This window comes from Ornithodoros turicata, chromosome 5, assembly GCF_037126465.1.
Source record: "Ornithodoros turicata isolate Travis chromosome 5, ASM3712646v1, whole genome shotgun sequence".
Lineage (NCBI taxonomy): Eukaryota > Metazoa > Arthropoda > Arachnida > Ixodida > Argasidae > Ornithodoros > Ornithodoros turicata.
This window is the reverse complement of record NC_088205.1, coordinates 68,274,070-68,288,365: the sequence shown is the minus strand read 5'-3', so window position 1 is coordinate 68,288,365 and position 14,296 is coordinate 68,274,070. Positions and strand designations below refer to the sequence as shown.

Below are 14,296 nucleotides of genomic sequence, written 5' to 3'. Positions count from 1 at the left end.
TGGAGTGCAGAAATGTATTCGGCGAGATGGCACGTTCATTGAAATCTTGGACACAGCGAGAGTGCAAGCGACGTATTTGGAGCTGGCAGGCTGACATTAAGAGCGGGACGCTTAGACAAAAGGTAGTAAGGGCACGTTTCGCAGCGATGTCGGTACGGGTATTTCCGGGCAGCCCGACGTGGCTGGGCACCCACTGGAGCCGTACGCTGTGGCCGGAAGCCAGGAGCTCGTTGTATCTGGCGATTACAAGCGTGCGGAGATCGCAGATAGCACTGCACCGGTACGACGCCAAGATCTTCAATGCTGCCTTGCTGTCCGTGAAGATGGACCACGAGTCGGCCTGTGAACCGGATATGGCGTTGAGCGCTTCATAGATGGCTGTCAGTTCCGCTTCAGTGGATGAAGTTTCATGCGGCAGCTTGAAAGTCTGCGCAGTGTCGCTGTGAGGCATGCAGAAAGCTGCAGACGACGCGCCGTGCACAACTGAGCCATCCGTGAAAATTGCTTTACGCTGACCGTGGGCCGAGCTCAAATGGTCAAGAGCAAAGTGGCGCGCAGCGAGGACAGGAGTGTCTTTTTTGCGGGACATGTCGGGAATATGCAGGCCCGTCGTAGGCAGCACGAGGGTCCACAAAGGTGGGGCTTATAGCAGGCGCGACGGAGGTGGCGGAAGAGACTGTGCCAGTCTGCAAACAGCAGCCCCGAAAGCTGACTGTTCACAGAGTAGGTGAATGTCCCGTAGGTAGTGGGCAGCATGTCGTGTGCGGTACCGCGCACAAGAGCGCAGGCGTCTCCTCCGCCTCAGCCGAGACCAGGAAGGTGTCGGTCGTTCTGGGGACACCAAGGCACACTCTGAGGCTCCGCGCCTGGATGTTCAAAAGTTCGCGCTCTGTTGTTGAACTTAGACCGTGCAATACCGGTAAGCTGTAACGCAGGAGCCCTAGGACGAGTGAGGTATGCACCTAGCGAAGGTCAGCGTATGATGGGCCCCAGGACGAACCAGAGATGCGGCGGAGGACGTTCACGATGGTAGTCGCCACGGTAGACAGGACCTTGACGTGCTTGGACCAAGTCAGCTCCCTGTCGATTGATTTGTCAAAGGTATTTGTGATGACGTACGAAGGCGAGCTGTTGACCGCCAACGCGGAGATGGTATTTGCGGAGGATCGGCGGGTGAATGCCATGGCAACAGTCTTGCTGGGTGAGATAGAAAGACCACGGTCGGAGTGGTAGGATACGATAGTGTCCAGTGCACCTTGCAAGCGACGCTGGATTACATCCAGACGGGTGGAGGAGGCCCAGATGCAGAGGTCGTCTGCGTAGATCGTGATGTTGACATGTTGACATGTTTACTTAATTGGACAGGTAAAGCGGCCATGATGACGTTAAACAGCAGTGGGCTCAGCACACCCCTTTGCGGGACACCTCGCAGAACTCTGTAGTGTGCGGTGTCCCCTTCAGAGGTGCGCAGACTGTGCGATCAGCGAGGAAGTCCCGAATCCATGCGAGTGGGCGGCCCCCAATACCAGCCTCTTGGAGCGTCGCAATGACAGTGCTGTGCACCACGCTGTCATATGCTTCTTTAACGTCGAGGAAGACCGCTGCTGGTGACTTGTCGTGAGACGTCCAGCACGTTGCGCACGTCCTCTTTCGGGTGCAGCACGCAGCCACATGGCCATGTCTCAGGCAATTGTTGCACTGTACTTCATGGGGTAGGTAGCTTTGGACCTGCATCGTGAGGAGGTGAAGGCTGATTTGGTTTGGCGGCTTCGAACCAGGGAACGTGAGCGCCCAGCTCCCCCATCCTTTCTGATTCGTCGAGCCGCTAGGACCGGAGGGGGGGGGGATATGTTTATTAGACGAAAAGGAAGAAAAAAAACGGGGAGAGGTCAGCCAAACGACCGGAGGTTCAGATTTGATGGCGCCCAGTATTTGTTCGTCCGTAAGCGAAGGGTCGATCTCTAGGAGCACACCGTAGCACGAGTTCGATGGCCGTGGTTCATAAGCGCGCACGGGAACGGAGCAGATTCGCCCCAGGTTGTAGGAGTGGCGGCCTTGCGGACGATGAAACAGCGTCCACTGCGATTATGTTCTTCGAGTAATTGGGGCGGATCTCTCTTATTCGCCCTGGAAGCTCGGAGGTGAGGAACTCTGAGATCTTTAGGTGGTCAAGGCGAGCGAGGTTGGAGTTGCGGTCAGTAGGAGCAAATAGTACTGTTGTACCCTCTAGAGCGGAAGCTCGTGCGGTGTTGCGGCAGGCAGCTTTGCAGGGACGCTTTGTGACCTCCTGGAAGGGCGGCACATTGCACGAAGATGGGAGACCGGGACCATCGCACGAAGGAGGAAGACTTCTCTTCCCAAGGAGCACTGTTCCGCAGCTTGCGGATGAGTCGCTATCAATATTACTTCCCTCTTCTGTGGAGGATTTGTAGTTGGGGTTCTCAACCCCCTCCAGCAAAGTACAGTGAGAAAACTTTCTTCACCACAACGGTCGGAAAGTAGCCAAATCTGGCAACCCTGAGTGGCTGTTGCTTTTTAGTTTCTCCCAGTTCTATTCTACTGACGACGCGACGTCATAACCATTTTGGTGGTAGAAGTAATCAGAGGAATAGCTGTCGGGTTGAATATAGGATTAAAATGTGGGCAGGTTGGTGATACCCCCCCCCCCCCCATACTTGGTAAAAGATTTCAAACACTTGAGTGCCGGGGAGACAACAGGGCGACACGATGCTGCACTGGACCGCAACCAATGATAGCTGATAGCTGATTGTTGTGAAAAGTAATTTTTTTTACGTCACCTTCACCCGTCGCTGGTAGCTCCCGAAGGCTCTGTAGTGGATTGCTCATCATGAACCTGGGATTTACTCGGAATAATCTACCGAAGTTTTACTGACACATTTTCTCCACGCCTCCCAGGTAATCCTGGCCCCATTGTACAAAAGATTGCCACACCCCTACCTTTAAGTGAGGCAATCGTGTTATGGAGCAACGCCTCGCACGCAGCGCAGTCTCTGAAGTGAATGTTTAAAAATCGAATTAAAGTCACTACCTGCTGCATGTTCACGCAGTCTTTGGTAGATTATTCCGATGAAATTTGTAGGTCTATATCACAGGTTCGTGATAAGCAATTCTCTTCGGAAAATTCCGGAGTTATCAACGACGGGTGAAGGGCACATCAACAAAAATGTACTACTCACGACAATAAACTGTCATTTGGTTGCAGTCCAGTGCAGTGTCGTGTCGTTCTGTTCCCTCGTCTTTTTGTGTTCCCCGGCACTGTTTCTTTTTTTTTTTTTGTCCCACGAATACCTATGTCCCACACAGGAAGGATAGGAAGACGTATGGGTGAACTGCTATGACAGTCTTGGTGCCGATAAAGGGGAAGGAGCCGTGAATGTACCGTGAGTTAACCGAGCATTAGTCAGCTCCCTTTCGGACTAACGCTGGAAGCTTCTTGACGCAAAAGCAGGTCGAGTCACGCAGCGCCACTTATTACGTCATAGGCTACGCTGAAAATGAAAGTGATGGGTTCAGTAGTCATCATAATGTGAACGCAGGAGGGCTTCAACTTATGGTGTCATAAAGTTGCAATGTGCAGTTGCCAAGCTACTTGGTGTATGTTTCTCCAGCAAGAATAAGAGTAATATATGCCCCACATTTTACAGCTCCGGTTCCTGCACCATACACACTAAGCTTCCCCAATGGCTACGTGTCAGATTACGCAAGAGTTAGCGTGGAGCGCAACCTGCGTGGTTTGACTGTGTCTTTCTTTATGAGAACGTCCCAGAGGGACAAACGTGGAACGCCCGTCTCGTACGCCTTCAAGCATCCCGGACTCAACACCGTTCTGGACAACGCATTCGCCTTGTCTGATCCTAACAGACTGCTACTGTACTTCTACCAGAACAGCACGGACACAGGGATTGCAGCAAAGTATGCCTTATGTCGTTTACAACTGTTTCCGTTTGTTTAAAGGGAAATTCCGCTTCCAAATACACATTAGGATAAGGCGCATGACTGTCCTGCCACCACTGTGCGTTATGCCAGCAACGTACCTGGCGTCGACATTCAGCTGGCTTTCTTAGTGCGCTTCTTTTCCTTTCTCTTCTTCTTCTTCTTCTTTCTTTTTTTCATAAGTAACGAGCGGCATACGGTGAAACCAAGGTTGTCCCATTCTGTGGAGAATTCACCCGGTACGTCTTCACACCTATAGCACGAAAACTTGGATTGTACCGGGGTGTCACTGGATAATGTTTTAAATAAGATTCCCTAAAAATATCAGGAAAATATATATTTTGTGCAATAACAATCCTCTGGGTGCTGTCTGTCTCCTTGTCTTGTGTACCTTCCTTCATTTGTGCACTGATATATATGTAGCGCCTCCACTGGCTTCTAACAATGTTTTCCCTGAAATGCAGCGACAACCGCTGGCACCACTGCGCCTTGACGTGGAGCAGCGAGACTGGTATATGGGTATTCTACTGGGATGGAGAAGAGAAAGCCAGCGATAAAAGCCCTGCTTCCAAAGGGAGCTACATGTTCAAGGGGGATGTGGTCCTCGGACAAGATCAGGATTCAGTCGGAGGTGGCTTCAGCGGACTCGAATCTTTCGCCGGTGAAATCGCAGAAGTGAGCACATGGCTGTCCCTAACGCTCCAGTGTTGAATCTTTTAAAAGCGCAACTTTATACAAATCATTAATTATGTGGATAGCTCAACGTGTGGGACTACACCATGCCAAAGGACGACGTGCGACAATTGGGGTCTACATGCGGTCTCGTCGGAAATGTTGTTGCGTGGTACGCGGTCAGGGAATCCATCTACGGCAACGCTCTTGTCACCGAAGGCTCTCCTGATTTCTGTTCAGGTGCGATGACGTCTTCTTTATTCAGTCATATCACGGTAAGAACAATTAATGGTTCAACGAATGGTTTTATGCAGGACACGACTGCTCCAATTCCTCGTGTCACTGTTCGGCCCTGTCAGCTGTTGAACGTAAGACGTTCTTTTTGATATTGTATGTTTAACAGTGCCTATCTATAGTGAACAAGTGCATAGCAGCTAACGGAGTCTTTGGCTGTGTCATAATGCGCTTAGTACACAATAACAAGTATTTCGTAAGACTAAGCGCAGTAGGCCCATGATCATGTCCGAACTCCCAAACAACATATGTGAGTGTGGAATTCTTCGTATCCATGGTGGGGTAGCATTCTGCTCAATGAGCGGAAGTCATCCCCATATCATCGTCATCATGTATCTCTCTCTCTCTCTCTTCGCATCCGCAGGAAACACGTGCGACAAAGCTGTAGATGCATGCACGCACAATCCTTGCAAGCACAATCAAGTATGCACTGAACTCAGTGACGGGAAAGGGCTGTGTAAGTGCAGGGGATACGAAGGAAGACACTGCGAATTCGGTGAGTGCAGTGTTGGGAAGGATAGTGCAGGTTCAGACAACTTAACGTGCCTATTTGTGGCCATTCTTCCAGACATCGACGAGTGTGTCACAGGAGAGCATGCGTGTTCCCATATCTGCGTCAATACATTAGGGTCCTACGAATGCAGCTGTCCACAGGGCATGGTTCTCAACTTGGACAACAAGACATGCGCAGGTATGTAGCAACGGTTAAATGTCGTCCGTCGGAGAGAACGAATAAGCGTCATTCCGACAGTTCATTATTTGATGGAGAAACATATTCATGAGGGGAATTCAGAGGAGCTGGTTCTAGGGAGGGAACGGGCTCCAGTAAGTCCCAGTCGTCGCGCGAAATTATTCTTATTTTGCTCAGAGCTAAATTCTCGAAACAAAAACGATCAACTCTACGTCATAATTAAAATCGCTCAAAACCCGAGTGCCGGGGAGGTGAAACTTTATCTTCGGCACTGAGGTTTTTAGCGCTTTTAATCATGATCTACCGAACCGCCCAATTTTTAACACTCTACGTCATAACTACAGATTGTCGGTATTTTCGTATCGCCCCTTAGAGCTTCTCGTCAGCCTCGTGCGTCGGAAAAATTTCGGAAAACATTTAGGAACGTTCTTTATATCTTCCACACTTAAATCAATCAATTTCAGACTTACTTTCTTTCAAAATGCAGTAACGGTCATTTCATCTGTTCAGTTTGTTGTGCTGTGTGTTTCCTTCAGCAATGTATAGCTTTAGTTCAACTTACTTATTTAGATTTTATAGAATGTTCGTTTCGGGAGGTCCTCTGATCTCTGGGAATGAATGTCCTGGAAACAACCTCATCACCGTCTATAGGTAATAAATGCGCATAATACTCATTTACTTCGCGAGGCAACTATAGTTATGAATGATGTCACAGTGGGGGGATCAATCTGAAGACTTATTTTGTGCACTTGTGTGTTCTTTAAAGTGAGCCGATATTTGAGAACACGATGCACCGTATTTATTTATCGTCTCACGCGGATGGCAGCTTGTCTAAGCAACATGTACCCTGCCATCAAGTTCCCGGCGTCCTTGTCCGGTTTCGAACCCACAGCTTTGGCATCAGTTGACGGACACTCCACAAACCGATCCACGAAGACCAGACAATAAATATACTTGTTAGAAATTACGAAAAGGCTTTCTGTAACAGGATGCAGAAAAGATGTGGCGGCCCGTGTGTGATGACGAAGACGTGCCTGTGCTGCGACGCGCTACGGCTCTGGCACGGCAGTTCTACCGGCACCGTCCTAGCGTGAGGCCACGACCATCTGCCCGCTGGGACATTCCACCATCGCCGGTCAGGACTCATGTAGAGGAACACCAGCTCCTCTACATTTGGTGACCCGAACAACGAACACCATGTTCGGCATAATTCGGCCCAGTACCATCCCAAATTTCTGCAATCCCACCTCCGAAGCCACCTCCGAAGGTACGGTGCATCGTTCTACCGAGGAACCGCTAGGCGACGACGTCAATTCACCGCGGCTCCACTCATCGCAACGCACGGCCGCGCATCAGCTCGCATCGCCATGGTCTCTCACTCTGCGTCACGTCGCCACATGCTTCGCGATGACACTCCTCGGGCTTTCACCAGCGGCACCTTCACGAGCATCATGCTCCCATACCGGTCCCGGTACGCCGCTGCGGCTGCATGGCCCCATCCTCATCGTCATGCCATTCCCAAGAACCCTGCCCGCCTTGCTTTTCCACCAGGCTTCGATACAGAGTGCTGGCAGCCCATCCAATGGCGCTCAAGAGGCACCGGGACCAACGTTCCACCGGGAACCCGCACGGAGGTCACCGAGTTCTACTCCCGGTCTCCCCGTGCTTCGCGATGGTCCTCCCCGGCACTCTCCTTGGCGACAGTACGAGCTCACCGCTCACGAACCGGTCGCGGTTCTGTCGCCCCATCCTGCATTACGACCTGCCTACTCTGCTCTCCACTTCGGCCCGCCCCTGGAACCCTCCCGGCCAGCTCTTGTCCGCACAGTTCATCCCGCCACTTCTGCCCACTCAGCACAAGACGCAAGACCAGCCGTCCCTGTTCCACGTGTCGCCCGTCTTCCTCCTCTTCATGTATCGACGCGGACCTCAACCGCTAGCTCTACACCGCTCCGCGTCTGAGAGGGGGAGTGATGTGGCGGCCCGTGTGTGACGAGGAAGACGTGCCTGTGCTGCGACGCGCTACAGCTCTGGCACGGCAGTTCTACCGGCACCGTCCTAGCGTGAGGCCACGACCATCTGCCCGCTGGGACATTCCACCATCGCCGGTCAGGACTCATGTAGAGGAACACCAGCTCCTCTACAGTAGTATTCCTCAAATCTTCCAAATGATACTTTTGTTGTTGTTGTTGCTGCTGTTGTTTAATCTGGGGGTCGAGGTTTGAAGGGGTAGACCGAAGCCTTCGGGATAAAATAAGGAAAGAATCGTGCTTTTCTTTTATCAGGTTGAATTTTTGGCGGTGATGTCGGAATAAACTTTCTTGTCATAGTGCAGGAGTTCGGTTCATCCATGCCCTAAGTAATCGACGCAGTTTGCAAACACATGCTTTTGATTCTTTACCACAGATTCGTCATATTGTACTCAAGGGGACACCGTCTATCTGGTAAGAATTGATTCTTATTTACATATTGGGTACGGAGACAACTGAAATGGTGGAGGAAATGTACTGCACACACGTTTTCCATGTGACATGCAAGACGGGAACAGCCCATTGACATGACACATGAATCCACATGACATTGCAACTTTCCTTACGTAATCTGGACAGGAAGTTCCCCATGCTTCTTGAGAAAGCTGACACATTACACGCTTGGTGGCGGCAGAAGCATGTTCAATACTTATAGGTTTCAGCGATGATTGAATACTGCCCGTGTGACAGGGGTACTAAACGATGGTTTATTTTTGAGTAGTCTAGAGGGATTATTGATTAATCAGCAGGTCGTATTCGCAGAATGGCTGCACATTCTACGCAGCTCCTGTGAGACAGGTAACCTTGTTATGTTACCGGATTACACCGTCCGTACCAGAAGCCGTCGACTTCCACAAGTCTAACATCTTCCCGGCGAGCTTCACCGGCTTCTTCGCCGCTATACATAATATACAAGGTGTTTCAATAATCATGTGTAAAAAATCACGCTTCGAAAACGAATAACCGTTTGACCTTATTTGAACACCGTAGGACTGCGGTCCACATTGTGGTGAGACTCAGGGCTAGCACTCACTTTGCGACGCCCGACGCGACGTCGTGAGCGGGCGGCGGGAGTAGAGGCTCATTTCCGCTGCCCCGTCAGAGCGCACTGATTCCCACGACAGTGGCATTCCGTCGTCCAAAGCAGACGAAAAATCAGGGGGCGCGGCCTTTCTGTGTCGCCTTATTGGTCGTCAGTGTATCGTTCTCGGCAGCTCTCGCCGACATCGTGCAAGAAGTTCGCCATGGAATTTTTTTTGGCTCGACGTCGAAATAGACGCCGGACATGCGCGTCTATTTCCACCGCCCGCTCACGACGTCGTGTCCGGGAATCGCCATGGAAGTCGCCAAGTGAGAGCTTGCCCTCGTTGTTCCATTTCACAACATTACCGCCACCAAAGGGGTGGAATCTCTCCAATCACCATCAGTGAAATGTTGTTGTTATCTGTAGGGGATCGAACTTCTGCACGCAGCGCAAGTAATGTTATCAAATTTTAAGTGATATAAATTCAGTTTCCTGGACTGAACTCCTAAATCTCCCTACTCAACGAAACGTTTCCTTCTCTTTTTGGTTTGCTGGTTTCTCGAAAACAGAAACCGTAAGTTGGGATTTCCCCACTCTACTACTATTTTACGGAAAAAAAAAAACAAGAAAGAAAAGAGAAATAAGCAAACTAACAGCGATACGAGCTAAGAAGGTTGCAAAACCCGTCATTCCGGGACATGCAAATTGTTGGCGACCTTCACTTCCCGCTTTTAAAACTATTGCCAGAGTAGCGGGGAAGGCATTTCGTAGCTGAATGGGGTATTACATGGCGCCTTCTGCCCCCCCCCCCCCAAAAAAAGCAAAAGGAAACATGACGTTGTCTCGGCAAGAAGTTACATTTATTTCAATGAAAATGCCATAAACTTGTTTGTAGTATTGGTAAAGTTCCCTACAGATAAGTGTCTCGATGGCCTATTTATCTGCACTATGTGTGTTTTAAAGACAGAAATTTGAGATTTTATCAAGAAAATGCACTCGCAGGTTGGAGATACATGGATACAGGACTGTCAGCACTGTACATGCGACGAGGGGCTTATTACCTGCTCTCCAGCTCTGTGCAAGAATGTGACTTGCCCAAAAGTAATTATTCACGAACACTGACGCAATGACGTCGCGTCTGTTCTGACCTATCTCTATGCATCACATTCCAGGGACAAATGGTTGTTCACAATCCAGGTGACTGCTGTCCGTCTTGTTCCGAAGGTAATACACTATCATATCTGTACTTGCGGAACCAGAGTATCACATGCGAACGTGCGATACGTGTAACGTAAAATTTGGCACCAGAAGCGAAGAGTGAAGGAATTCCGCAAAATTGTTGTAGCTTTCTCTCGTCACGCCTTGCTTTGCAATGAGCGTTCATAAGTCGAGAGACAAGTTGCTGCTTCTTTCATCCTGATTCTGTCGTCCACTGCTTCTACAAGCGCGGGGTAGGTGTATTAAAAACGACAGCGAAAAGTTTGTAAAAAAAACAATCGGGTCTTTTGGCAAGCTGACGTTTTTAAATCTATAGAAAAAGTCTGTTTTACATCGTTTAACTTGGAGGCACCCTTACTTTTCACGTTCTTATGCATTAATACTGCATCTAAACTTGCCGTCACTATCGGTAGGAACGGTGTGGTGATTAGGATTCTGGGTGTTGAGAAGTTAAGACAGACATAAAGCTGCTTGTTGGTAGAAGTTCATATTAAACCAACGCTGTAAACGACGACAGCCGTAAAATATCCTACTCACGGCAAGAATCAGAGGCTGCAAACGGCAATACTTGCGACGCCACGACGACGTGCGACTTGGCACGTGACGCCGTGTACAGCTCGAAATTCATGTATTTCTTGCCATAGTCACATGACGCATTTCGCCTGCGTCCCGTCATGTATCTTCTGTGTTTCAACACCTAGCTGTCCTTTCAAGAAGATGATTTCTTTGTGTGTTTGTTTGTACAGTAAAAAAGAGAGAAATTGAAATTGTCTCCTGACGTGTTCACTAGAAGTCCACCATTCACAATTATCCAAAGATCATACACAGAGAGTCCTAGAAGGTTGTATCAATCCCACAGCTCTGAACAAATTTCACAAATACCGCAAAGGCAGCATCCCTCGTGTTCGGTGCACAAAGTCCCAACACCTTCACTATACCAAAGACCCTGCTGTCCAGTCGAAGAAGTGTAGCTTTCAATGTAGCTCTTTGTGATGCATACCTAGTGCAGTGCATTATAATATGATCACTATCCTCCGCCGGACAATTCGATGAGTCGGCTCTTCCGACTTTATGAAGAAATTGACGGCCATAAGGCCCATTCAAGATGATTTGTATTTCATCTGTGTTGCCATGTTTACTATGAGAAGAGCAGGCATGGTACAAAAAACAGGCACAAGTCGACGTCGGGTGTCTCTCTAAAGAAAGGATAGTTCGAGCATTGTGCAGGGCAGATTTGGGTCAAGAAAATCACCGTTCCTTGTCACGGGGACTGGATAAGGCAATGTCGACGCACAATTAAAACATCGTGACTTTCCAGGCGAATGTCTGCACAGTTCTCCCTGAAGTTGGCCCAGGACGCATACTAGCTCCCCTGTCCCCCGCTCCTTCCTGCTGTACTCTCTCCATCTGTCCACATCTGTACGCCGCTCATAGCCACAGTTGCTTCGCGACGCTAACACGGACTTTTAAACAATGAAACGATCCTCGACAAGCAGTTATTGAGGCATCAGATTTTCTTCGCGAGCTGTGCATTATTGGGACCCTCACAATCGGAGTTATTCGGGTAATTGATTTGAAAATTAGTGGAGTATGATTTTCGAATTTTCGCGGATAAATCCGAAAACACGAAACCTTAGTTATTATGCGTACAATCTTGTAGCTGCAAGCAGCCTTTTATACGACCATTTCCATTTATTTCTTCCAGAACCTTTGAAATGTCACCTCTCTGGCAACGGAACTCTAATTACGTTCTACCAGCTTGTCGTACCATTCGTGGGAAGGGAAGACAACACCCTCTTCCAGGACTGTGTTAATGGGGACTTCATCGCATACCTGGACTCAAGCTCAGACCACAAATCAGTTCAACTTTACATCCATTGTCTATCCGTGACGTTGTACGACAACAAAACCGTCCTGGTCAACAACAATGCTGTGGCCTTACCGCACAAAGAAACCTCGATCGTGGAAATAATCGAGGTCGAAAATGATCAATCTGTCCAAGTGCAGACGCACGGCGGTGTTGTGGTGCAACTGCAGAGCGATGGATCGTTCTCAGTGTCGGCACCGAAGAAGCTGTCCGTGCACATGTGCGGACTGTGCGGAAGCATGAACAGAGACACCGGGGAATACGTGCAGACCACAAATCATGCCCCTTTTTTCTTTTCACATTCGTGGATGGTAGCTGTGGTAGTCGTTGTAGTCGTTGTAGTCGTGGTAGCTGTGGCAGCTAGAGCTATCAAAAGACATGTATGGAGGCTACATCCTGATACGCGAACGGGAAACAGGTCTGCACCCCCTCCCTGTGCGGCGAGTGGCCTCTCCAATGCCGAGGTTCCCCTCCTGCTCGGCGTCCGATCCCCTGGCGCCAACACGTGCGCCCAGACTTTCGAGCTCGGCCGCTCTTCTAATCCAAATAGTCGCCAATGCGGTGAACGAGAAACGGAGGAACACATTATGATGCTCTGTCCGGCTACATCCGACGCAAGACGGGAACTCCAGAAAGCAGTGCCGCACCCTCGAACATAAGAACTCCAGATTGAAGGAGATCGTCCATTCGCGTAGCGACATCCAGCGCAGCAAATCTGTACAGAAAGCCCAACTGAACTCTCTGAAGGCATCCCCACAGTCGACTGTAGTGGAGGAAACTACAGAACCAGACGTATGAGCCTTCTCCTATCCCCTCTTATACTTCCCCTATCCCCTCTTGCACTTCCCCTATCCCCTCTTGTACTTCCCCTATCCCCTCTTATACTTCCCCGAGCAACGTGCCGCCAATCTAGGCTGGCAGACAGTGTAGCGGACGCTGGACAACGACAAGGATGGCCACGCGCATGGAGCACCCGCTTCTCAGTTCCACCGGCGCGGCCATGGAGATAGGCCACCGTCATCGCCTCTCCGTGGCATACCATCCTCGCCGGTCGGGGCTCATGTAGAGGAAGACCATCGTCCTCTACATTTGGTGACCCGGACGAAGAACATGACGTCCGGAGCAATTCGGCCCTTCACCATCCCAAATTTGTGACGACACCATCGAGCAGCACTACCTCCGGCACACACGCGCTTCACAGATTGAGCCGCCTTCACTCCTGCGTATCTCGGCACTCTTCACCGCACCCAACGCTTCTCACTGCCGGCCGCGACACTCGAGCCTTGCGCTCACCTGCCGGTCGCGGCAGTCGCGGCAGCCGACGCCATGGCACGCTTCAGCCCGTCTCGGCATCTCACCACGACTCGCATAGCCTCACCTCACTCACTTCACCTGGGACTCTCGAGCTTCGGCTCCCGTGCCGGTCGCGGCACCCCAGGACCACGACACAGAGCGCCTCACTCTCTCTCACTCGTCTCTACATGACGGATCGTTCTTCCAAACGGATCCGTTCGGGTCACCAAATGTAGAGGACGATGGTCTTCCTCTACATGAGCCTTGACCGGCGATAATGGTATGCCACGGAGAGGCGATGACGGTGGCCTATCTCATGGCCAACTGAGAAGCGGGTGCCCCATGGGCGTGGCCATCCTTGTCGTTGTCCAGCGCCCGCTACAGGCAGCTCGAATTCCTACGTCACCCCCCCCCCCCCCCCGCACTCCTCAACCCCCAACCTCATCGGAATGCTAAGTCTTTGGCGCGAACGCAGGGAACGAGCAATAAATATTGAACAACATTGAAATCGTAAAATTATGTAAATAAGGCTGGCTGTAGATTAAAGAAATTCTTTAAGCATTATGGGGTAGATATTGTTTTTGCAAAAAGGAAATCACTTAGTGCCTTACAAGGACAGTAAAGACAAAATGAAACGGGTTGCAAAACTAAGCATGTGAATAAGTATATTGCTTGCATCAATAAGAACGAGGGGCGTTCAAGTCAAACCGGGACTTTTCATTTTTCGCAAAAGTAAAATGAGCTTACAGGCGAGAAATTAGTTTTATTTTTCCACGTAATCTCTAGCTGCACTAATGCACTTGTCCCAGCGTTTCACGAGGGCTTGGATGCCAGCAGCGTAGAAATCCTTACCGGCGCGTAGCAGCCATGGTGGGACCGCATTCTTCACCTCGTCGTCGCAGCTGGGCCCCCAAGGAACGCCTTCAGTGGCCCGAAGAGATGGAAATCTCCGCGAGCGAGGTCTGTACTGTAAGGGTACATTTATGCTGCAGCATCGCTGCTGGCACATGGCACATCGCTGTTTGGCGATGACGAAACAAACACATGTATCTCTGTGGGCGCGTTCATGCTGCAGCATCGCTGCTTGCCAAAGATGCACGCCATGATCATCGCCACAACAATGCTGCCAAACATGTTTGAACATGCCCGGGGACTACCTGACTTCTGGCGATGACAGGTCAAACACAGAGCTTTCTGTTGGTGCATTTACCCTGCAGCCTGGCTGCTCGCTTATCCTCGCCGCTGCTTGCCGC

The 14,296-nt window shown here is 50.2% G+C and overlaps 1 protein-coding gene across 4 annotated transcripts in view; it reads left to right on the top strand.

Annotated features, from left to right (window-relative positions):
* LOC135394643 (sushi, von Willebrand factor type A, EGF and pentraxin domain-containing protein 1-like) overlaps positions 1 to 13,604 on the top strand; it is a 42,405-nt gene extending 28,801 nt beyond the window's left edge. For all 4 annotated transcript variants that reach the window (XM_064625483.1, XM_064625484.1, XM_064625485.1 and 1 more), the window contains 10 exons: positions 3,666 to 3,933; positions 4,419 to 4,629; positions 4,713 to 4,866; positions 4,941 to 4,994; positions 5,285 to 5,416; positions 5,489 to 5,611; positions 8,018 to 8,055; positions 9,668 to 9,766; positions 9,838 to 9,889; positions 11,589 to 13,604. In XM_064625483.1, the coding sequence (XP_064481553.1) occupies positions 3,666 to 3,933; positions 4,419 to 4,629; positions 4,713 to 4,866; positions 4,941 to 4,994; positions 5,285 to 5,416; positions 5,489 to 5,611; positions 8,018 to 8,055; positions 9,668 to 9,766; positions 9,838 to 9,889; positions 11,589 to 12,409 (1,952 nt within the window). In that variant the 3' untranslated portion in view covers positions 12,410 to 13,604. The remainder of the gene's footprint in view (positions 1 to 3,665; positions 3,934 to 4,418; positions 4,630 to 4,712; positions 4,867 to 4,940; positions 4,995 to 5,284; positions 5,417 to 5,488; positions 5,612 to 8,017; positions 8,056 to 9,667; positions 9,767 to 9,837; positions 9,890 to 11,588) is intronic.
* Positions 13,605 to 14,296: the final 692 nt, after the last annotated feature.